The sequence below is a fragment of the Notolabrus celidotus genome, chromosome 7 (genome assembly GCF_009762535.1).
Source record: "Notolabrus celidotus isolate fNotCel1 chromosome 7, fNotCel1.pri, whole genome shotgun sequence".
In the NCBI taxonomy this organism is placed as follows: Eukaryota; Metazoa; Chordata; class Actinopteri; order Labriformes; family Labridae; genus Notolabrus; species Notolabrus celidotus.
Genome location: NC_048278.1, coordinates 36,348,698 through 36,374,122, shown reverse-complemented (window position 1 = coordinate 36,374,122; position 25,425 = coordinate 36,348,698). Strand labels below are relative to the sequence as shown.

The 25,425-nt window shown below is 39.8% G+C and overlaps 1 protein-coding gene and 1 long non-coding RNA gene across 2 annotated transcripts in view; both read right to left on the bottom strand.

The window, feature by feature from the left end:
• The window catches only part of LOC117815601 (B-cell receptor CD22-like), a 38,062-nt gene extending 20,288 nt beyond the window's left edge, over positions 1 to 17,774 (bottom strand). The window contains exons 1-5 of the mRNA XM_034687410.1: positions 17,573 to 17,774; positions 16,782 to 17,042; positions 16,129 to 16,392; positions 15,314 to 15,583; positions 14,567 to 14,836 (exon numbers count right to left, since the gene is read on the bottom strand). Coding sequence (XP_034543301.1) covers positions 14,567 to 14,836; positions 15,314 to 15,583; positions 16,129 to 16,392; positions 16,782 to 17,042; positions 17,573 to 17,774 — 1,267 coding nt within the window. The remainder of the gene's footprint in view (positions 1 to 14,566; positions 14,837 to 15,313; positions 15,584 to 16,128; positions 16,393 to 16,781; positions 17,043 to 17,572) is intronic.
• On the bottom strand, positions 1,732 to 6,910 carry LOC117815947. Its single transcript, XR_004631871.1, has 3 exons — positions 6,806 to 6,910; positions 2,624 to 2,703; positions 1,732 to 1,873 (listed from the first exon to the last, which is right to left on the bottom strand). It is a non-coding gene; the product is annotated as an uncharacterized LOC117815947 (long non-coding RNA).
• Positions 17,775 to 25,425: the final 7,651 nt, after the last annotated feature.

The window sequence follows — 25,425 nt, the reverse complement described above, 5'->3', positions numbered from 1 at the left end:
AATCAGTTGAATGTTGCTTTTAAAATAAAATGTTTCACTTACATTTCACATCAATCTTGGTGTATCCAGATGTACTCCCACTCCCTACATCATTCCTAGCTGTACAGTAATACCTCCCAGAGTCAGAGGACTGAATCTGACTGAAGACGAGCTCTGATCTTTTACTGTGATGTCCATGATCATACTCCTTGTACCAGGTATACTCAGGTGCTGGGTAACCATCACTTCTGCAGGTCAGAGTCACTGAACTGCCCTCAGTGATTTCACCATTTGGACTCACAGACACAGAACAAGACTTTGGAGCATCTGGAGGAGATATAAAATAAATACTTGAATGGCCTGTGTGGAAGATTTAGTGATATCAAGAGGTGCCAAATAACAAACAGTCAGAGCTAATTTTTGTTCTCCTCCTCCTCTCCTTCAAGCTCATAAGAGAAACTACACTGGTCATAAAACATGTGAAGACAACAAAAGGCGTCTCTAGAGTCAGCATTTGGTTTGTCTTGGTTCACTATAGAAACATTGTACTGCCTCATGGCAGACTTTGTGAACTGCAGATAAAAAGAGATCCTTCTGGGTTCAACACACAACAACTCTGTCATCAAGTGATTACACTCAAAACATACATCTGGTTATCATTGAAAATCTGATACAGGGCTTAATGGAGTGAGCATGTTTGTGTTTGAAGGGTTTTATTCAGTTTAAGAAAATTTGCTGCCAATGAACAAATAGTTAAACTCACATTTCACTTTAATGGAGATGATTTGAGACCACGTCTTCCCCAGCTCATTCTCAGATATACAGTAATACTGTCCAGAGTCAGAGGACAGGATGGACCTAAAGACAAGCTGGGCTTCTTTAGTGTGAGGTTGACCGTCGTTCTCCTTGTACCAGGTATAAGTAGCTTCTGGGTTAGCATCACTGCTACAGTTCAGAGTCACTCGACTGCCCTCCATCACCTCACCAGTGGGACTTTGTGACACAGAGGGAATCTTTGGAGCATCTGCACAAAACAAAATGTACACAGACACTTTTCAATCAGTTAAAAAGACACATAATAAAACGTTGATACAATGAATAATGCTGCAGAGTATTAGATAAAGAGTTCTTCACTAAAATCAGGAGTTTTCAAAGTGGAAGTTAAAATCAAGTAGAGAACAGTTCAAACAAAAGAAAAGTGACAGGATGTCTTTACTGTCAGTGTGGAGGAAACTCACAGACTGCAGCAGAGTGGTGATCCTCATGTCCTTTAACAGCACAGGTATACCTGTTGGAATCAGGAACACGGACTCTAAGAGAAGATGACTCTGAAGCCAGTTTCTGTCCATTTCTGTACCAGACATATGAAGGACTATCAGCCACAGTACAGCTGCTGTGACACTTCAGCTCTGCCGGGGTCAGGGATATTTTCACTTGCACCTGCAGGTCTGGAAAGACGAAGTAAATCATTTAAGCCCAAACAAGCAAACATAAGCACTCAGATAGAACTGGAAAAATGTTGAAACTAAAATGTTACCTGTGACAGTCAAAGTGACTCCTGGTTCACTAGTAAGACTTCCACCTTGTTGGTTTGTTGTGAACCTGAACTTGTACTCAGCTGAGTCTCTCTCTCTCAGGTCTTTGATTCTCAGAGTGCAGTCACTCTCATGAAGATGATACTCCACACGACCTGAGTAGTCTGGGTCTTTTTTCAGATCCACAGGTGTAGAGGAACTCTTACTATTGAACCACAATCTGCTTTTAACTTCAGTACTTTGATGATTTATTGTTGATGGATATGTGTAGGTGCAGGGTATGTCCACTGTTGATCCTTTTAAGGCACAGATCTGATGAGAAGAGTAAGTCACTCCCCAGACAACCTCTCCCCTAACCACTGAAACACAGAGCACAGGAAACACGATCAAACTTAGAACATCAGAGAGACAGACATAAACAGTTATAACCTTACATACACTTGTCTATGAAGCTTCTCCATGCAGATCTAAAATACAAAGAAGTCTCTTTGATACAAAAAAAACATGTTTCAGGGAGAGTTATATTTTCTATCACTGGATTGACTTTTATGGGTTTATTTCTGCATTTGTTTCTGTTGTTTCCTCTCTGTTCACTCTGGGGTCAGAGTAGTGCAGAGTTTAAAGGAAGAGAACCTCAGACCACAGACGTGTGAGGACAAATGACACTTTGCTACTTTTGTTAGTTATATTTAGAATAACTGTTCACTTTACAGAGAATGGAAACATCACACATACGTCAGGGGAATGAGCTCAATGCATCTGCAAAGTTTGGTTCCCTTTATTAATAGATTTTATCTTGTTTTGTAATGAAAGAAATACTAACAATCATAGCTTACTTCTTTAGTTACTAAATCCTTCAGATGCACAATTTAGGTTTCAGTTATGCAAAACTAATCTGACTGTGTAATACTCCTAATCTCTATAATGTTTATTAAATAGTTGCAGATAGATGCTGCATGTGTGAAAAAAAATTGTGAGCTGCCAACATGCAGAATATCAAACATTAAATCTAGCAAAGAGTAAAAACAGATAAAGCCTGTTCTTGGTAGGTGTAATAAATAAATCCCCTGAGCTAAATGCCGTACGATGAAAATGAGGATATGAAGTACCTGGCAGAGAGAGAAGACAGATAACCAACACACTCGCTGCTGCTTTCAGGCTCATAGCTGCTCTTCTCATCCCTGTGTGACTTCAGAGCAAATAAATATCATCAGAAGGACTGTACATAACCTGTGCAGATAAATATCAATCATATCAAAGAAGAATTCTACTTACAGCAGGGAGAAGATGTTGTCTCTACAGAAAACGCTCCTCTGTGTTCATAAGCAGGAAGAAGTCAGGGTGATAAACTCGTCTCGTCTCGCCTTCCTTCCTCTTCCTGCTTTTGATATGCATGAACCAAGTTACTGACTGGCATTGAGACATGATGATTTCTATAAGCAATACCTGGACTTTATAATATTGGTTGACAAAGAATGGGAGAAATATATCAAGTAACTTCATTTCAATCAAGTGCATACTAAGATGCAACCATTGCAAAGTAGGAACAAAAGTAATGGACATTAGTTATGATAAAAGGTGTGAAAATAAGCAAAGAAAGGTGTTAAATCAGCAGCTGCAGCAGAGAAGAATGTGCTGCTTGTGAAGGTACAAAAAGACAGAGCTACTAGAGAGGCACCAGTGACACTCTGGGGAAAAATATGTTCAATCTGCATGTTGGCTGGCTGGATCTCAGAGTGCAGCAGATCCATTCATGATTTTTGCAGAAATCATGAATGGATGTATTTAGGGGTGTCATGTGATGCACATTGAGTTGTAAAGATTCAGGGTAACTGATTTCAACATTAAAAATGCCACATGATCGAATATTAGGGACAGCTGTAGGCTTTGACATAAATACACAATATTACTTAAAATGACCCCTTAGAGAGGCCTACCTATAGGAAAATAAATTTAGAGAGGAGATCTCAAAAGTATTTCATTTCTGTCTCCGAGACAACAATGAGATCTGTTTGAAAGCAAAATGAGACTATAGCTTATGTCTCCTGTTTCTCATTCTTGCCTCCAGAAAAAAAAGTTGTAAAAAGCTTAGTCTCCCTTTCAGTTCAAAAGGAGATCTGGTCAAAATCTGAAATGATTCTCAGGTATTTCTCAAGTGTTGTGACTCCTTTTGAGCTCAGGTGGAGAAATCAGGGAGCTCTCAATCTAACCTCATCCATTTGTTTTTGTCAGACTCAGTTTTTGAGTCTCAAGGTGAGCTCAGATGGAGCAAAGAAAGAGCCTGAGCTCATCTTTTCATGAACATTTATAGCGCCCTGCAAAATTAACATTTCAATGTAATTGTCCACAAACTTACAATTCTCATTAAAACATTTGAACCACTTGCAAGATCAGATATTTAGATGTGAAATGATCTCTTCTTTGACTTCACAGTATGGTCCTTCCTTTACAAGTCTGTTTGGAACAAAACAACTTCACAAAGATTTAGTGGATTTGAGAGAAATTGCAAAAGATAGAGATTTGATACACCAGGTATGACAGACCATTTATTTAATATATGGGCCGCAAAAGGGCTGACCAGATTTAGCCAGATTATTACAATTAAACGGGTAGACTCTTTTGGGCACTGGTGGCCTAGCGGTCTAAGCGTCCCACATACAGAGGCTACAGTCCTCATCGCAGGGGTCACCGGTTTCATTCCCGGCTGGTTGACCATTTCCTGCATGTCTTCCCCCGCTCACTACTCCCCACATTTCCTGTCTCTCTTCAGCTGTCCTGTCAAATAAAGGCAAAAAGGCCAAAAATATAATTTAAAAAAGGGAAGAAAATAAGCCATTAATGAGATCTCTCATTTAAATCTCAAATAAGACTCATGTCATGGTCTCAACTATTTCTCCTAGTGAATTTTAGGAGAAACTAATGAGAGCAATTTGAAAGTTGAATGAGGCTGAAGTGAGAATCTCAGTTTTGTCTCCAGAGACTTAGAAGAGAAAGCCTTGAGCAGTAGAATTTTCCTCTGGGTAACTAAGACAACCCCAAAAAATGTTTGTTGTTTTTTAATATGGATCTGCACGTTGGAAGTCTCATGGGATTTTACTGCTGAGAGTTTTTGTGTAGACTACAGTTACAGCTGTACCAGGTATTCTACTCTTCCTGTAAAGCTTCTCATTTCACAGCACTTTCTCAGTCCACTCCTTACATTGGACTTCCACCAGATGTGTATCCGGTCCGTCTCTGATCTGCTGCAGTTTGTCTCCTTGCTCTCTCTTTCTCAACATCCACCAGTTGCGTTTTTTTAGAACAGAGCACAGAGCAGGACCGCCGGACACCTGGACAGCTGGAGTCATGTGACCAAGGTTTTCCTACAGTAATCACTGAATCAAGGATTCTCCTCCTCCTCCTCTCCTCATCCATGTTGTCTTTCTGGTCCTCTGAAAACCTCTGACCTGTTGACTCCAGGCCTGGCTCCGCTCATCATGACTTTGGTTTGTTGTTGTAGTTAAGTGAAATACGATCTGGTGATAACACAGAGTCTTTTATTCAGAAAATTAACCGGGTGTTTTCATTTTGTTTTGGTGACCCCTGACTTCCTGTCCCACTCCATCTACTCTGTTGAGATTGATGCGTCGTGCTCCGGCATCCGGCAAAGACAGAAGTCTTGTGTATCTGATCCGGAGGGCTCCAACCTGCCGGATCAGAGACGCAGCCGGAACGCAACAGAACAGATCCAGTGGAAGTTAACACAGACTAGAATAGAAACCTATCAGATCCAGTGCCATGATTGATCGGAGACGGACCAGACACAGATCTGGTGGAATTGGGCTGTTACAACCTCTTCCTACCCACTTCCCTTCAGTTTGCATGCTCACATGGAGGTTTTTCCACACTGGGTGCCATCGCAAACCTCTGAATGGGAGTTGGAGTGAGAGTTAAACTCCACAACATCAAGTTTGCACCAATAATGTCAGTATTTTGTAGTTTGTGTTCATTGGTATGACAGTTACAGCTGTACCAGGTATTCTACTCTTCCTTTACAGCTTTTGTTTTAACATGTTATTGTATTGTTGCCTCTCTGTTCAGTCTGTGGTCAGATTAGTGCTGAGTTTAAACAAAGAGAACTGTAGAACTCAGATGTTTGAGGACAAAAAAAAACCTTGCTTACTGTAAGTTTAAATTAGAAAAGCTGTTAACTGTTGATCAAAAAGAGAATGGAAAATCACACTGACATCAGCGAAAAAGTTAATGCATGTGCAAAGTTTAGTTCCCTTTTTTTAGTAGGCGTTATCTTGTCAGGCATTATATCTTAACTCTTAAACTACTGAATCCTTCAGATGCAACACTATGATATCCAGTTTTACATCATAACTAGTCTTAATATGCAGAACTCAAAACATCTTCATGTAAAAGGATGCAGAGAAGATGCAAAACATAGAACACATCCAAACACTTATAAATGTGTTGATACAAAAAAAGAGGGAAAAAAGATGATTATTTATATCATCTATTGGTTTGCAACCTCTTTTTTTTTTTTTTTTTTTTTTTTTTTTTAACAAGAACTGTCTTTAATATAATACTATTTTAAAACATGTCATGATTAATCAGTGATGGTTCAACATAACATGAATTATCAGCTTGGAGACAGACACACCATGCCCGGAAAGAGTTTGCATCAAATTAAAAGTCTATCATATTTACTGTCTATTTGTGTCTGGCGTCTATAGGCACCTCATTACTCCTCACAGAGCTACTTATAGTGAGACATGGGGAGTAAAGAGATAGGACTAACCCCCCTGGAGCCTACAGATGGATTCTGGTATGGAGATGGGGTTGAAAGTTTGCATGCAGCAGGAGCACTGGTAAGGCAGAGGCTGAGACAGAGACAGGAAGTCCTGAAGCTTAAATAGAGCACAGAATGAAAGGATGTGGAGATCAGCTAATAGAGAGGATGATCAGTGCAGAGCGAGTTGCTTGCCTGAACTAGGTGGTTTGCAACCTCTATAATCATATGTAACATTTATCTAGAAAAGTGCACACTCAAGGAGTTAACTCTTTAATATCACAAAAGAAGAAGCAAGCTCTGAGTAAGTGTAATAAAAGCCTTGCAATGTAAATGAGGATAAACAGTACTGATGTGGAAAGAAGATAACCAACACACTCGCTGCTGCTTTCAGGCTCATAACCGCTCTTCTCATCCCAGTAAGACTTCATAGAAAATCAAACACATCAGGAGAAGGACTTCACATAACCTGTGCAGATAAATATCAATCATATCAAATAAGAATTCTACTTACAGCAGGGAGAAGATGTTGTCTCTACAGAAGACGCTCCTCTGTGGTCATAAGAAGGAAGAAGTCAGGCTGATAAACTCGTCAGCCTTCCTTCCTCTTCCTGCTTTTAATATGCATGAACCAAGTTACTGACTGGCATCAAGACATGAGGCTTTTTATAAGTAATATCTGGCCGTTGTAATGTTGGTTTACTAGGATTAGGACAAATATATCAAGTAACTTTATTAAAAAGCATTTTAACCCTTTCATGCATAGTGGTAACTACAGTGGACACCCAGAGGAAAATGTGACTGTTCAAGGCTTTCTCTTCTAAGTCTCCAGAGACAAAATTGAGATTCTCACTTCAGCCTCATTCAAGTTTCAAATTGTTCTCATTGGTTTCTCCTAAAATTCACGAGGAGAAATAGTTGAGACCATGACATGAGTCTTATTTGAGACTTAAATGAGAGATCTCATGAGAGAGGACTGTAGCCTCTGTATTTGGGACGCTTAGACTGCTAGGCCACCAGCGCCCTAAAGAATCCACCCCTTTAATTGTAACAATCTGGCTAAATCTGGTCAGCCCTTTTGCGGCCCATATTTTAAATAAATGGTCGGTTATACCTGGTATGAAATCTCTATCTTTTGCAATTTCTCTCAAATCCACTAAATCTTTGTGAAGTTGTTTTGTTCCAAACAGACTTGTAAAGGAAGGACCATATTGTGAAGTCAAAGAAGAGATCATTTCACATCTAAATATCTGATCTTGAAGTGGTTCGAATGTTTTAATGAGAATTGTAAGTTTGTGGACAAATACATTGAAATCTTAATTTTGCAGGGCACTATAAATGTTCATGAAAAGATGAGCTCAGGCTCTTTCTTTGCTCCATCTGAGCTCAACTTGAGACACAAAAACTGAGTCTGACAAAAACAAATGGATGAGGTTAGATTGAGAGAGCTCCCTGATTTCTCCACCTGAGCTCAAAAGGAGTCACAACACTTGAGAAATACCTGAGAATCATTTCAAATTCTGACGAGATCTCCTTTTGAACTGAAAGGGAGACTAAGCTTTTTACAACTTTTTTTCTGGAGGCAAGAATGAGAAACAGGAGACATAAGCTATAGACTCATTTTGCTTTCAAACAGATCTCATTGTTGTCTAGGAGACATCAATGAAACACTTTTGAGATCTCCTCTCTAAATTTATTTTCCTATGGGTAGCTATTCAAAAAACAACTCTTGCATATAGATTGGTTTTGATGGTAAAGTTGTGCATCAGTCACTACAGTGGCAACTAGTGCATCATTCTATACAATGTCAACTAATGAGCAGCCACTCTATGTGCATTTTTCCCCCTCCAATCCAATATGGCCGACAGCCAATCAGAAATGCCAAGATCCGCCTGAATATCTGTTCAATCCTTCTATTTTAGGGGAGCCTTGCAGGTAAAAAGAAATATTGTAGCATCAAGTACAATCTTAGGAGTCATATTATTCTTACATTTTCAAAGTATGGATTTTAGATTAGTAGGAAATTCTTATTAATCATCTGTCCACTGAAGTGGACATGCATCACTGGCTATATTTCAGCTCCAATTTGTTCCAATACTTCATCATCAGTCACTCTTTTTGGCTATAAGTTAATATATTTCTGTTGTTAAAACATGATTGCAGCCATTTTTATATCTTTATGTTTTGTATTGCTCAATAGCAGAGTGTGATAGAAAGCCATACAGGATACAAATAAACACAGTAACCCTGTTATTACTGTATTATTATTGATACAGGATATTTTCGTAAACCAGAACGCATGGTGTCCACTCCAGTGGACATCCATCCATCCATCTTCTTCCGCTTATCCGGGTCCGGGTCGCGGGGGCAGCAGTCTCAGCAGGGAAGCCCAGACACTCCTCTCCCCGGCCACTTCCACCAGCTCTTCTGGGAGGATACCGAGGCGCTCCCAGGCCAGCTGAGAGACATAGTCTCGCCAGCGTGTCCTGGGCCTTCCCCGTGGCCTCCTCCCAGTCGGACATGCCCGAAACACCTCCCCAGGGAGACGCCCGGGAGGCATCCTAACCAGATGCCCGAACCACCTCATCTGGCTCCTCTCGATCCGGAGGAGCAGCGGCTCTACTTTGAGCCTCTCCCGGATGTCTGAGCTCCTGACCCTCTCTCTAAGGCTGAGCCCAGCCACCCTGCGGAGAAAGCCCATTTCGGCCGCTTGTATTCGCGATCTTGTTCTGGTGGACATATTTTTATTTAACCTTTATTTAACCAGATAAAAGACCCATTGAGATCGAGACCTCTTTCGCAAGGGTGACCTGGCCAAGAGAGGCAGCAACACACGTCATAGTAAACAAAACAGACAGATAACAACGACAACAAACATTAAAATATAAAATACAAGCAATTTGATAAAATAAAGTGCCGAAGTTATTTTACAGTTACAGTTTAAGAACACAGGCACTGCTCGAAGGATTTCCGTTGTCGTTTTCTTAAGATAGAGGGGAAAGCTTCCAATGAAACAAATGCTGACAGTTTCAGTTCAGATTGGAGGGCATTCCAAGCAGAGGGGGCAGAGACACTGAATGCTTTTTTTCCCGTTTCAGTTCGAACACGAGGAGTAGAAAGATGCAAAATGTCATTTGATCGTAGGGCATAACGGCTTCCAGTTCTCTGGAGAAAAGTGCCTAAATAAGTAGGAGCCAAGCCAAGGAGAGCCTTATAAACCAGAGTCATCCAGTGTGTATATCTCCTTACATTTAAGGAAGGCATGCCAGCTTTAGTGTACAATTCGCAGTGGTGGGTGAGGCGGCTACAACCAGTGATAAACCTCAGAGCACAGTGGTAGACCGGAAACCAAGGTCTGTAGGCAGCTGGATGAAGCACACATATGAAAATCTCTTTGAAAAAAAATGTCTAAATATGGTCAAAAGCACAGAAAAAAAACCCTGAATGAGGTATTCATAAGTCATGCATGAGAGGGTTAAGTTGCAATCATTGCAGAGTTGGAACAAAAGAAACAGACAAAAGTTACGATGAAAGGTGTGAAGTCAGCAACTGCAGCAGAGGAGAAGTTGCTTGGTGTGTCTTTAAGGCTGATTTATACTTCTGCATTGAATCGACGGCGTACCCTACGCCGGGGGTCCGCGTAGCTCCCGTACCTACGCCGAGGCCTACGCACGTAGCTGACGTGCACCTCCTCCAAAATGTAACTACGCGTAGAGCCGACGCGGACCGCAAGCTCTGTGATTGGTCCGCTCGGCAGCTTTGTCTTTCCCGCATTCATATCACTTCCGGGATCCCGGACATCGGCCGCACATCGGCCGTGTATTTCATCTCCTCCTCTCTATTCTTCATGTAATCGTGTCTGTATGATAAACAGCAACATGTATCAGCTGTAGATTAACATAACACGCTCTGAATCTCTGTGGAAAAGGAAACAGAGATCGTAGCGGGACCGGAAGCAGGCGACCGGCTATCAGAGAGACCGCACTGCCCTCTAGTGTTTCGGCGGAGAATTGCTGCGCGACACGGACACATCGACGCGCAAGCCTGTGGGGCTCATATCCGCGTCAGCCCCTGCTGCGTAGGGGAGACGCAGAAGTATAAATCAGCCTTTAGGTGCATAAAGACAAAGACACAACTTTGGACCCATAGCGTGTCGAATCTGCACATCGGTCAGACCTCAGAGTGAGGCAGGGGTCATGAAATCATGACTGGATTTACTTTAGGGTGTTATGTGATGAACTTCCATACGGCCAACGACAAACTGTTTGCTCCGTGGTCAGGAACTCACTAGACTAGAAGTGCATCTCTTCATTATTGGAGTGTTCTTTTATTTTTTCTCTCTCTGTTCAGAAAAGTGCTGAGAGAGACAAAGAGACCCGTAGAGACACTGTATGTTTTTCTTAGACAGCTTTTAACTGTTCACTACAAAGAGAATGGAAACATCACACATCACACACTTAATGCATGTGCAAAGTTTAGTTCTCCTTTTATAGGTGTCATCTTGTCTGACAGCATCTCTTAAGTCATATAAAATTCTGAATCATTCAGATGCAGCACTAACAGCTCCAGTTGTACATCATAACCAGTCTAAATATGCAGAACTCAAAACATCTTCATGTAAAAGGATGTAGAGATTATGCATGGGGGGAAACACTGAACACATCCTAACATTTAGAAAAGAGGAAAGAAAATGAAAATATCTTCTATTGTTTTGCATTTTTTGGAATAATATGCAACAGAAAATCGAGAAGTGCACACTCAAGGAGTGTAGTTTTTAATATATATATAAAAAGAAGCCAGCTCTGTGCAAGCGTAATAAAGCCTTGTGATGTAAACTAGAACATACAGTACTGATACGGAGAGAATACAGATAACCAACACACTTGCTGCTGCTTTCAAAGTCAAAGCTGCTCTTGTCATCCTTGCTCTGGCTCATACAGGGATAAAAGCTCATGGCATAGGAAGGGGAGAGTCCATGTGGGGTCTTAAATGTGATTAGAAGTCCCTAATTCAACAGGTCGCCAATGAAGACGAGATAAAATTGGGGTGAACATTTTGGTTCTTGTTAAAGCCGACACTCATTCAGTTTTAAAAAGTTGTCTGACATCCATGATCTTATTTCTGCTAGACAGTTAGAGAGAGTTATTATGTTTGTCTAATTGGGATGTAAAGTTGCGTGTCATCAGCAAAGCAGTGATAATGGACATAATTACGAATTATCTTACAGAGAGGAAACATGTAAATTGAAAAAACATCTGGACCCAGAACTTAACCCTGTGGAACCCCATGGGATTGATTTGCTGAAGATGAAACTAAAACAGCTGTTGACACTGCAAAACATATGTTTTCCATGTAAGACCTGAACCAATTCAAGGTTCACATCACTTACCTGCCCACTTCTCCAGTCTCACAATTACTATGCTATGATCTATTGAGTCAAACACAGTGCTAAGGTCCAAAAGAACCAGGATGGAGCTGTAACCAGCATCTTCAGTTAACAGGAGGTCATTACAAACTTTTAGAAGAACTGTCTCCGTGCCATTGAGAGATCGAAAGCCAGACTGGAATATTTCAAATAGATTATTATGAATTAAAAGGAGCATTAAGTTGATTGAAAACTACTTTTTCCAGGATGTTAGCTAAAAACACGAGTTTGAAAAGAGATCTGGAATTGTCAAGAGTGTTGGGATCTAAGCGAGGTTTTTAAATAAATAGTTCAACGAAAGCAGTTTTAAAACAGACAAAGACTGATCCAGACAACAGAGAGCTATTTACAATTTAATGTGATGAATGGACAAATAAAAACAAACAAAACAAACATTCCGGGCATATTTATTTAAATATTTGGAAGGAAAAAAAAGCAATATTGTGAATATTCCCCTCTAGAATCCTCTGCTCTTCCCTGATCCACAGTTAACTTTGTTCATCAGTATCTTTGACATACAGTCCTGCAAAGGTGACAACTGGATGTACGATCAAAGTTATGGGTTGCACAAGCTTTAATTATTTAAGCGGTTAAAAAAATATACTCAGCTTGATATAAGACTGAAGAATGAAAGAAAACTAAAACCTGGTTTGAAGATCCAACATAAATGAAAGGTCTTGAGCTTCTTCAGTAAAAAGTTGTGCATCTCTTGTTTTATAAACATCCTACATCAAAATAAACTGACACATTTCATCCTTACACATAAAATCTGAGAATATTGGAAAGAAGACAAAAAAAAGAGTGTACTGTCATTTTTTTGGTCTTAATTGTTAGTAGATTAAACATTCCTTAGCAAACTAACCTAAAAAGCATATAGTTTGAAGTCCATTCAAAAGCATGTTACACACTAATGTTTCACAGCTTTGTCCTACAGGCCTTGACTTGTTGTGAAAACTGGCTTTTATTTGAATCAGCCACAGAAACTCTGAACATTTGAACATCTAACAAAGTGTATGTTAGTACTTGTAACTCATCAACAGGTTCGTGAGCGTAGTTAACTCCGGTGTTTTACGGCAGCTGAAGTCAAATTTACGGCACTTGGCGTGGATTATGCTGCTACAAATTCAGATGTAGTTAGCGTTGCTGATGAAGCTAGCTCTTGTGAACATTTGGAGTTTTATGAACGCATCAGGACGGATCCCAACAGGCAATAACTAGTATGGTTTTAGAGAGGTGTAGCTTTCTGATAATGGAGAATAATTCACTGTTTGTGTTTGTTCAGTGTTTCTTTACCCTTAGCCCCTTTTACTTTAGGGGATGTTAAAACCATCTCACCCTTTTTAATGGGTGTTAAAGTTGAAACCTATAGCCAAATATTCAGCCAACAAATGATCATTACATGTGTGTTTTGAAGTTTTCAAAGCAGCAGATTAAATCCCATGTTGACTTGTGACTTTCTTGGATGTTGAACTTAATGTCTATCTCTGATTCTGTAGTAGAATACTTCTCTTATCATGGAAACATAAAAGGCTTTTCTAATAATTTATGCGCAACTAAGAAAAAATGAACGTTCATTTTTGGGACCATGAACTTAGTTCAAAATTGATAAGAAGTAACTATTTGAACTAGTTCATTTTAGTCTTTGTGAACTGAACTTTCAGTGAGCTCAATTTTAGTGGGAACTTGCAGAACACTAAATGCATTCAGGTAAATGTTTCCACATCCTCCACAGTGAGTTCTTCCTCTGGTTCAGCTGCATCTGAAGAAAAAGGAATACAACTAGAGTTACAGTTGTACCTGAGACCATGAATCTGAACTCAGTCTGTTGTCTTCAGTGCAGGAGGCTCTCACCTCTCTGGACTTCACACCAGGTCTTCCTGCTCCTCTGCGTCTTCTGTCTGTGCTGCAGGGACGGCTAAGACGTTCTCATACTCAGAACCAGAGTCCAGCTGATGACAGATGATGATGTTTTAGTTCAAGTTATCATAACAGTTATGTAGGGAAAGTCTCTCTCTCTCTGTCTCACCTCTATCATCTCTGCAGGTTCATTTGGTTTGGTGGTGGAGTTCAGAGTTTTCTTCTTCCTGGATTAAAGAAACCATTTCAAGGTGATCAATAAGTGATAAGTGCTTCAACTGATGATTTGATGTGGTTTTACCTCATCCACAGAGTCAGGACAAGCAGAGGAGTCATCATAAGGAGCATCAGAGTCAGCTTCATGATATTCATTATTAATGTTGAGTTCCCTAGAATTAAAGAAAGGTATATGAGACACTTCACAGGTAGGATTAGAGTGATACTCATTCAGTCAGAGTCTGACACCATGGAGGTTTCTCCTTCAATCATTTCTTTTCTTTCAGTCAGTTTTGAGTTCCGACTTATTATTAAAATGTGAATCTGTTCAGGTGTAGTGCAGTGAACATTTAATGATGAATATCTGACCTGTCACAACAATCAGAAGTAAGGTGGAGTTATGACGTCCTCTTGAGTTCTGAGCTTCACAGGAATAATTCCCACTGTGTTCAGCTCTGAGGTCAGTGATGGTGAAGACCGGTCCTACAGCTTTTGGTGAGTCTTCATTCTCCTTGTACCAGGTGTAGTTAGCTGCTGGGTTAGCATCACTGCTACAGGTCAGAATCACATATCTTCCCTCCTCTATCTCAGCAGAGGGACTCGCTGACACAGAGGGAAGCTTTGGAGCATCTGGAGGTGTATGAAAAAAATGAAGCAAAGAAAGGACATGAACAAAAGAAAGAAACAAATAAACAAGTCACGTTATATGAGTCTGAGGTGTGGCAGAGTTTTTGACATAAAAAAATTATTTTCATTTTAAAATTAAATTTTACTTACATTTTACATTAACAGTGATGTGTTCAGATGTGTTCCTCCCCAGCTTGTTCTCAGCTCTACAGTGATACTGTCCAAAGTCAGAAGCCTGGATAGAACTGAAGACAAGTTGTGGTCCATTTCTTGAAAGGTGAGGGTCTTTATTTCCATTCTCCTTGTACCAGGTATAACTAGCTGCTGGGTTAGCATCACTGCTACAGGTCAGAGTCACTGAACTGCCCTCCACTATCTCAGCAGAGGGACTCACTGACACAGAGGGAAGCTTTGGAGCATCTGGAGGTTAAAAAAAAATCTTTCTTTAAAACATTAATGAATTCTTTTCATATTGATTACATAGAAAAAATAAGAAATAGTCTTTTAACTCATGTAACAGCAGTGACTAATTAATCCTCATGTCCTCTAAGACTCAGTGTCTTTAATATCTTCTGTAAATGTTGAAGATCCTCCCAGACTACAGCTGCTGTAAAATTTGAATTCTAAACAGATGGAAAACATGTAAACATCAAATGTGAAGATTGTTTATCCACCTGCTACAGCCTCCACCTATAAACATTACTCTATCTAACCAGTGAATCACTGACTAACAGGGAACATGTGTTTATGTTGAAAACACTAAGGCGTCAGGTTAATCTAGATGTGAGCAAATACTATAAAACAACAGAACAATCAGGTATGATCAGCAAAGAAAGCTTCATGATGCTGACAGTTATTATCTTAATGTATGTTTTCTATATGATCTGTTTCACTCACATTTCACATCAATAGAGATGGAGTTGGATCTTGTTGTCCTCAGCTTGTTCTTTGCTTCACATGAATACTCTCCAGAGTCAGAGGACTGGATGGACCTGAAGACAAGCTGTGTGTTTTTACTGAGTTGTTGAACTCCCCTGTTGCCGTTCTTCTTGTACCAGGTATAAGTAGCTGCTGGGTTAGCATCACTGCTGCAGGTCAGATTCACTGAACTGCCCTCCACTATCGGACCAGAAGGACTCACTGACACAGAGGGAATCTTTGGAGCATCTGGAGGAGAAAACATGTTTTTATATCATTTAGACATTTAAATGTTTAAAGTTTCATTTTAAAACAAACTGTGAAGGTAATAGAAATGTTTTCAGTTGAGCCTGTTTCTCACAAAAACAAACTTCAGTATCCAATAGGCAGAATACTGAGGAATATGAAGTAATGGAGTACACATGAGTATAACCTTAGTCTTTTTAAAATGGCTAAATTTAAATAATCTATTCTCTCCACTTGTAGGGTCTGGGTTCAGATTTTGTCTTTGATCACACATTACAGACAATCACACACTGCATTAGTTTCTTGCTTAATGTTAATAAAACCATCATCCAGCTAAATATGACCATTCAATTAATCAAAATAGATAAATATGTGTTCAAATTATGAGTCAATGAACGTTTCTGTCATTTATCTTAGATGCTCAGTGTCATAAAGTTACAGACTGTGTATATAAAGTGGATAGAGGTGAAGGAAGCACATAAGATCAGTAAATTAAGTCAATAAACAGTAATTTTTTTTTTTTTTTGAAAATAAAATGTTTCACTTACATTTCACATCAATCTTGGTGTATCCAGATGTACTCCCCCTCCCTTGATCATTCTTAGCTGCACAGTAATACCTTCCAGAGTCAGAGGACTGAATCTTACTGAAGACTAGCTCTGATCCTTTACGTTGAAGTCCACGACCAGACTCCTTGTACCAGGTATACTCAGGTGCAGGGTAACCATCACTGCTGCAGGTCAGAGTCACTGAACTGCCCTCAGTGATTTCACCATTTGGACTCACATACACAGAACAAGACTTTGGAGCATCTGGAGGAGATAATATAAAATAAATACTTGAATGACCTGTGTGGAGGATTTAGTGATATCAAGAGGTGCCAAATAACAACAAACAGTCAGAGCTCATTTTTGTTCTCCTCCTCCTCTCCTTCAAGCTCATAGGAGAAACTACAACTACATTGTACACATTGTAGACATTGGACTGCCTCATGGCAGACTTTGTGAACTGCAGATAACAATAGATCATTCATGGTTCAATACACAAAACAACTCTCTCATCAAGTGATTACACTCAAAACATACATCTGGTTATCATTGAAAATCTGATACAGGGCTTAATGGAGTGAGCATGTTTGTGTTTGAAGGGTTTTATTTAGTTTAAGAAAATTTGCTGCCAATGAACAAATAGTTAAACTCACATTTCACTTTAATGGAGATGATTTGAGACTGCCCCTTTCCCAGCTCATTCTCAGCTTCACAGTAATACTGTCCAGAGTCAGAGGACTGGATGGACCTGAAGACAAGCTGGGCTCCTTTAGTGGGAAGTTGACCATCGTTCACCGTGTACCAGGTATAAGTAGCTGCTGGGTTAGCATCACTGCTGCAGGTCAGAGTCACTGGACTGTCCTCCATCACCTCACCAGGGGGACTTTGTGACACAGAGGGAATCTTTGGAGCATCTGCACAAAACAAAATGTACACAGACACTTTTCAATCAGTTAAAAAGTCACTACATAGTAAACTTTGATACCATGAATAATACTGCAGAGTATTAGATAAAGAGTTCTTATACATTTATTTTCACTAAAATCAGGAGTTTTCAAAGTGGAAGTTAAAATCAAGTAGAGAACAGTTCAAACAAAAGAAAAGTGACAGAATGTCTTTACTGTCAGTGTGGAGGAAACTCACAGACTGCAGCAGAGTGGTAATCCTCATGTCCTTTAACAGCACAGGTATAACTGTTGGAATAATGAACACGGACTCTAAGAGAAGATGTCTCTGCAGCCATTTTCTGTCCATTTCTGTACCAGACATATGAACGACTATCAGCCACATTACAGCTGCTGTGACACTTCAGCTCTGCCTGGTCTAATGATCTTGTCACTTGCACCTGCAGGTCTGGAAAGATTAAGAAAACTATTTAAGTCCACACATGCAAACATACAGACTGAGATAGAACTGGAACAAATGTTGATGTAAAAAATATTACCTGTGACAGTCAAAGTGACTCCTGGTTCACCAGTAAGACTCCCACCTTGTTGGTTTGTTGTGAACCTGAACTTGTACTGAGCTGAGTCTCTCTCTCTCAGGTCTTTGATTCTCAGAGTGCAGTAGTTCCTAGTGAAACGATACTCCACACGACCTGAGTAGTCTGAGTCTTTTTTCAGATCCACAGGTGTAGAGGATCTCATTTTAGTAAACCACAAACTGCTTTGAACTTCAGTAGTTTGATTATTTATTGTTGATAGATACGTGTAGGTGCAGGGTATGTTCACTGTTGATCCTTTTAAGGCACAGATCTGATGAGAAGAGTAAGTCACTCCCCAGTCATCCTCTCCCCTAACCACTGAAACACAGAGCACAGGAAACACGATCAAACTTGGAACATCAGAGAGACAAAAAGAGTCTTACACTTTTACAGATACTTTCTAGATCTCTGATACATTTCCCAAAACTACTTGTCTATGAAGCTTCTCCATGCAGATCTAAAATACAAAGAAGTCTCTTTGATAAAAAAAAAAACATGTCTCAGGGAGAGTTATATTTTCCATCACTGGATTATTACTTTTAAGGGTTTATTCCTGCATTTAGTCAAAGTGAATGAAGATATTTAAAGGACAAAGACAAACTGTTTGCTTTGAGATCAGGAACATTAGACATGAGTGTAAATGCAGCTTATTGAGCGTCAGAAGTGTTCTGTTGTTTCCTCTCTGTTCACTCTGTGGTCAGAGCAGTGCAGTGTTTAAAGGAAGAGAACATCAGACCACAGACGTGTAAGGACAAATGACACTTTTGTTAGTTATATTTAGAATAACTGTTCACCTTAAAGAGAATGGAAACATCACACATACGTCAGGGGAATGAGCTCAATGCATCTGCAAAGTTTGGTTCCCTTTATTAATAGATTTTATCTTGTTTTGTAATGAAAGAAATACTAACAATTATAGCTTACTTCTTTAGTTACTTAATCCTTCAGATGCTCAATGAAAGTTTAAGTTATGCAAAACTAATCTGACCGTGCAATACTCCTAATCTCTCAGATGTTGCTGCATGTGTAAAGGTATTAAACACAAACTGATTTGTAAAAAAAAATTATGATCTGCCAGCATGCAGAATATCAAACATTAAATCTAACAAAGAGTAAAAACAGATAAAGCCTGTTCTTGGTAGGTGTAATAAATAAATCCCCTGAGCTAAATGCCCTAGGATGAAAATGAGGATATGAAGTACCTGGCAGAGAGAGAAGACAGATAACCAACACACTCGCTGCTGCTTTCAGGCCCATAGCTGCTCTTCTCATCCCTGTGTGACTTCAGAGCAAATAAATATCATCAGAAGGACTGTACATAACCTGTGCTGATAAATATCAATCATATCAAAGAAGAATTCTACTTACAGCAGGGAGAAGATGTTGTCTCTACAGAAGACGCTCCTCTGTGGTCATAAGCAGGAAGAAGTCAGGGTGTTAAACTTGTCAGCCTTCCTTCCTCTTCCTGCTTTTAATATGCATGAACCAAGTTACACGGTGACATCAAGTAATGAGGCTTTTTGTAAGCAGTATCTGGACTTTATAATATTGGTTGACAAAGAATGGGAGAAATATATCAAGTAACTTCATTTCAATCAAGTGCATAACAAGATGCACTCATTACAGAGCAGGAACAAAAGTACTGAACATTAGGTATGATAAAACGTGTGAAAATAAGCAAAGAAAGGTGTTAAATCAGCAGCTGCAGCAAAGAAGAATGTGCTGCTTGTGGAGGTACAAAAAGACAGAGCTACTAGAGAGGCACCAGTGACACTTTGGGGAAAAACATGTTCAATCTGCGTGTTGGCTGGCTGGATCTCAGAGTGCAGCAGATCTAACCTGGTTTTGCAGAAAGCTCAAGTCCATTCACTTTGGGGTGTCATGGGATGCACACTAGCTCTAAAGGGTTGTTTCTCAAATACTGACATTGATTAAGAGTTGTCTTTATATCAGCTGACATTCAGCGGATATTCTGATACGAGTGCTTTGAGTACTTAGAAAAGCGCTATATAAGTCATATCAATTACTCTCAGCTCATCCTAAATAGGACACTGAAAAAGGAGACACTTCTTGTCTGGGGTTCAGCTAATGGAGTGCTTCAGCTCAGCTTTCAGTAAGAAATCAAACGATGAGCAAGTAGGCTTGTAGAGATTCAAGGTGAATGATTTTAACATTAAAGATGCCACATGATTGGATATCAGTAACAGGTGTAGGGTTTGAAAGTATACAGAAAATGACCCCTTAGGGTGACCTCAGTCACACAACCCCACAAATATTCAAATGTTTTGTTGTCGAGGAATGTAAAGGCTGATTTATACCACTGCGTCGCCCCAACACAGCTGGGGTTGACGCAGACATGAGCCCCACATAGTTGTGCGTCGATGTGTCCGTGTCGCTCAGCAGTTCTCAGCCGAAACGCTTGAGGGCAGCGTGGTTTCTCTGATAGTTCGGTTGCCTCCTTCCGGCCCGGCAACGATCTCTGTTTCCTTTTCCACAGAGAGTCAGAGTGTGTTATGTTAAAGGTGACATATCATGCAAAATGGACTTTTTAATGGTTCTCTACCTGAAATATGTGTCCCTGTCTACAAACCCCCTGAAAATGAAAAGAATCCATTCTGCTCCTGTTCTGATTTCTCCACCTTTCTGTAAGTTTTCAGTGTTTTTCATACGTCACAACGCCATCCGGTCTGTAACAGGAAGTCAGAGCTCGGAGCTTGTTCACCCCATAGACTGTATGAAATACAACTCAACCCCTCCTCCGTTTTTCATTCCCTGCACACATGTGTGCTAACAAGGAGCTTAGGAGGGAGGCATGCTAGTTGTAGGCTGTCTTCATAAACACAAAGGTCGGTTTTACTCCCCACGTCTGCAGATCTGAAGATCTAGTGGATGATTTTTATTTATCATGGATAAGTGCTACCGCTAGTTAGCATAGCCACATAGCTACATGTTTGTAGCTGTGTACCAAGACACACGTCGACATACTGACAAATAAAACAACAAGAAACACTAAATCTGTGACCAATGGTTCAGAAAGGTCCTGCTGCAGGCGCCACTCCATCAGGATCAGATTCTGGATCAGATTCAGAGGGTTGAAGTAACGCTGTCTGTAAGCAGCCAACATGTAAACATTAGATCAACGTGGGCACATCCACTTCCTGAGGGGGCGTGGTCAGAGAGAAAACAGACCGTTCTGAACAGGGCTGAAGAAGAGGGTTTGTCAGGCATGCCAAAATCTGATTTCAAAGTGTTTTTTTGAGCGTAAACTTTCAAGACATGTTTTGGGGACCTCTTAGACCAATATATATTGATGAAAAAAGTGTGATATGTCACCTTTAATCTACAGCTGATACATGTTGCTGTTTATCATACAGACATGATAACATGAAGAATAGAGAGGAGGAGATGAAATACACAGCCGATGAGCGGGGATCCCGGAAGTGCTGTAAATGTGGGAAACACAATGCCGCCGAGCGGGCCAATCACAGGGCTTGCGGTCCGCGTCAATTCTATGGGTAGTTACATTTTGGAGGAGGCGCACGTCAGCTACGTACGTAGGCCTCTGCGTAGGTACGGGAGTTGTGTGGACCCCCGGCGTAGGCTACTCTGTCGATTCGACGCAGAAGTATAAATCAGCCTTAACATTCACTCTGCACTTCAGGAGTCCCTTGGGATTTTACTGAGGACATAAAATCATACTGTAATCAGTAGTAGTATTGTGCAGTTAAACTGCTTGTATGAATGTATTGTGCTGATGTACACAGTGCTGTGATCTGAGTTCACGTCTAGACGACGGTTGCAGGTATTCTACCATTCCTTTACAGCTTTTGTTTTAACATGTTATTGTATTGTTGCCTCTCTGTTCAGTCTGTGGTCAGATTAGTGCTGAGTTTAAACAAAGAGAACTGTAGAACACAGATGTGGGAGGACAAAAAAACACTTTGCTTGCTTTAAATGATACTTGAAAAAACAGTTTAACGACTCACAAAACAGATAATGTAAACATCCACGTCGTCAGCGAAAAAGTTAATGCATGTGCAAAGTTTAGTTCCCTTTTTTAAGTAGGTGTTATCTGGTCAGGCATTATATCTTAACTCTTAAACAACTGATTCCTTCAGATGCAACACTATGATATCCAGTTATACGTTATAACTAGTCTTAATATGCAGAACTCAAAACATCTTCATGTAAAAGGATGCAGAGAAGATGCATGGGGGAAAACACTGAACACATCCGAACACTTATAAATGTGTTGATACAAAAAAAGAGAGAAAAAAGATGATTATTTATATCATCTATTGGTTTGCATTATTTATAATCATATGTAACATTTATCTAGAAAAGTGCACACTCAAGGAGTTAACTCTTTAATGTCACAAAAGAAGAAGCAAGCTCCGAGTAAGTGTAATAAAAGCCTTGCAATGTAAATGAGGATAAACAGTACTGATGTGGAAAGAAGATAACCAACACACTCGCTGCTGCTTTCAGGCTCATAGCTGCTCTTCTCATCCCTGTGTGACTTCAGAGCAAATAAATATCATCAGAAGGACTGTACATAACCTGTGCAGATAAATATCAATCATATCAAATAAGAATTCTACTTACAGCCGGGAGAAGATGTTGTCTCTACAGAAAACGCTCCTCTGTGGTCATAAGCAGGAAGAAGTCAGGCTGATAAACTCGTCAGCCTTCCTTCCTCTTCCTGTGTTTAATATGCATGAACCAAGTTACTGACTGGCATCAAGACATGAGGCTTTTTTGTAAGCAATGGCCTTGTAATGTTGGTTAACTAGGATTAGGACAAATATATCAAGTAACTTTATTTCAAAGCATTTGAAGTTGCAATCATTTCAGAGTTGGAACAAAAGAAACAGACAAAAGTTACGATGAAAGGTGTGAAGTCAGCAGCTGCAGCAGAGGAGAAGTTGCTTGGTGACAAAGACACAACTTTGGACCCACAGCGTGTTGAATCTGCACATCGGTCAGACCCTTAGAGTGAGGCAGGGGTCATGAAATCATGACTGAATTTACTTTAGGGTGTTATGTGATGAACTTCTTATACGGCCAACGACAAACTGTTTGCTCCCTGGTCAGGAACTCACTAGACTAGAAGTGCTTCTTCATTATTGGAGTGTTCTTTTATTTTTTCTCCCTCTGTTCAGAAAAGTGCTGAGAGAGACAAAGAGACCTGTAGAACACAGATGTGTGAAGACGAATCAACACTTTGCTTACTGTAAGTTTTTCTTAGAAAGGTTTTAACTGTTCACTACAAAGAGAATGGAAACATCACACATCACACACTTAATGCATGTGCAAAGTTTAGCTCTCTTTTTATGGAAGGTGTCATCTTGTCTAACATCATCACTCAACTCTTACACCACTGACTCCTTCAGATGCACCACTAACAGCTACAGTTATACTTCATAACCAGTCTAAATATGCAGAACTCAAAACATTTTTGTGATGATGCATGGGGGAAAACCATAGACTGTATAAGATATGGACGTAGTATCCGTGACGTCACCCATCTGTTCCTGAGAGCTGTTTTGAAGCAAATCGACGGCAGCAGCCATATTGGTAATGCAGAACTCAACTAGGCAGAGTGTGACGTAGTGTGAGCCTCTTAGCCAATGGCTGTGTGTTCCCGACCGGGAGTCACGTCAGTCATATCCTTATTTGAGACGCATGAAAGCTGTGAAAATCCGGGTTATTCCACCAAATATTGATTTCTGAACTCTTCCTAAGTTAAAACATTAGTATTGTGTTGTTTAAAAATGAATATGAATTTGTTTTCTTTGCATTATTTGACGTCTGAAAACACTGCATCTTTTTTGTTATTTTTGACCATCAGTCATTTTCTGCAAATAAATGCTCTAAATGACAATATTTTTATTTAGAATTTGGGCGAAATGTTGTCAGTAGTTTATAGAATTAAACCAAAATGTTATTTTTACTCAGACACATACCTATAAATAGTCAAATCAGAGCAACTGTTAATTTTGCAGTGGTCTCTTCATTTTTTCCAGAGCTGTATATCTTCAAGCTCTTCCCCAGTCTGGTCAGAACCATAGACTGTATAAGATATGGACGTAGTATCCGTGACGTCACCCATCTGTTCCTGAGAGCTGTTTTAAAGCAAATCGACGGCAGCAGCCATATTGGTAATGTGGAACTCAACTAGGCAGAGTGTGACGTAGTGTGAGCCTCTTAGCCAATGGCTGTGTGTTCCCGACCGGGAGTCACGTCAGTCATATCCTTATTTGGGCAAAACTCACTAGTAATTTTAACTGTTATCTTATTCTATTTTTATGTATTTATTCATTCATTTATTTAATTTTATTTATCTACTCAGTTTTATTGATATTTTTCAGCCTTAGTTTTATTTTTCAACTCTTATCCTTACCTTTTAAATCTATTTATTTTAACTATTTTTATTTCTTAATTTTGATGCTTTAACTTATTTTAATTACACATATTTTATTTTGGTGTGCATTGGTCTCTATTTTATTTTATTTTTATGTTGTTCTTATTTTTAATTTGTATTTTTATTAGTTTTATTATTATCATTATTATTATCTTCCACTAAAATGTCTTAGCATTGTTTCATTTCTGCTTCTTTCTTGTTTTCAATCGCTGTAAAGCACTTTGGGTTGCATTTTATTTGTATGAAAGGTGCTTTATAAATAAAGCTTGATTGATTGATTGAAAACTCGTAATCTTAATATCTTCTGAACCATCACGTTAGAAAAAAATTCACCCCCCGTACAGTGTGTGCCATTAGAGAGATTAGCTTTGTAGGGCTAAGCCGTTTTTTGAACCAGGCTGTAAACATGTTTATTAATGCTGCAAAGATCGTCTTCTTCCCATTCATATCAATGTGGTTTCCGGTGTTTCTGCAGCCAGCCTCAAGCGGATTTTCAATGTATTGCAGTTGATAGCACTTCCGCATTGGCTTCATCGTTTGAGACCGGAGTTTGCTGCTTGGGGAAAACACTGAACACTCCTAACACTCAGTGGCGGAGCCAGGGGGTGGCCATGGCCACCTCTGAAAACTGATTGGCCATCCCAGTGGCCACCCTTAAATTCTTAAACATGATTGGCTAGTTGCCATGTCAGAGGCTTTACTTATATTCAAATTAGCTGTTGTGTTGTTGTGTTTTAACAAGCTGCAGAGACAGTAGTTTATTTGCATTTGAATATTATATTTGTTGATGCTTTGACTTTGGACAATCATCTTCATTTTGAGTCCTTAAAGAGTTCAGTTCAGCAGACTTAAATGTTGTACTCTGTCAAGTTACATTTGTTATGTTAATGTTAGAAATCTACAGAAATGGAGCGCCGCCTGCAAGCTAGTTCAGGCAGACAACTTGAGCTGCGCTCAGTCATACTGACACGTCATCATCCTCCCTAGCTGATCTCAACATCCTCATTTGGCGGTCTATTTAAGCTGCATGTCTCCCCGTCTCTGTCTCTGCCTCTGCTTTGCAAGTGCTCCTGCTGTCCTGCTCAGTGCTGTGTGCAAACTTTGTACCCACCTCCTCCCCGGCATCCACCTGCGGGCTCCGAGCGGGGTTAGTCCTATCTCATTGCTCCTAAATGTCTGCATTTAAATAATGTATGCTGAGTAATGAGGTTCAGAGCCCATACGCCAAACACAATACTGTATGCCGCAATAAACTTTATCTTAAGTGAACGGGATTTGTCGTACTGAAATGTAACATTTGTTAAATTATTATTTAAAAAGAAGTTAAAGTAGATGTGATTATTGGAGGTAACCCTCCTAGGTTTGGGGTAAGCCCCTAATGTTTTCCACG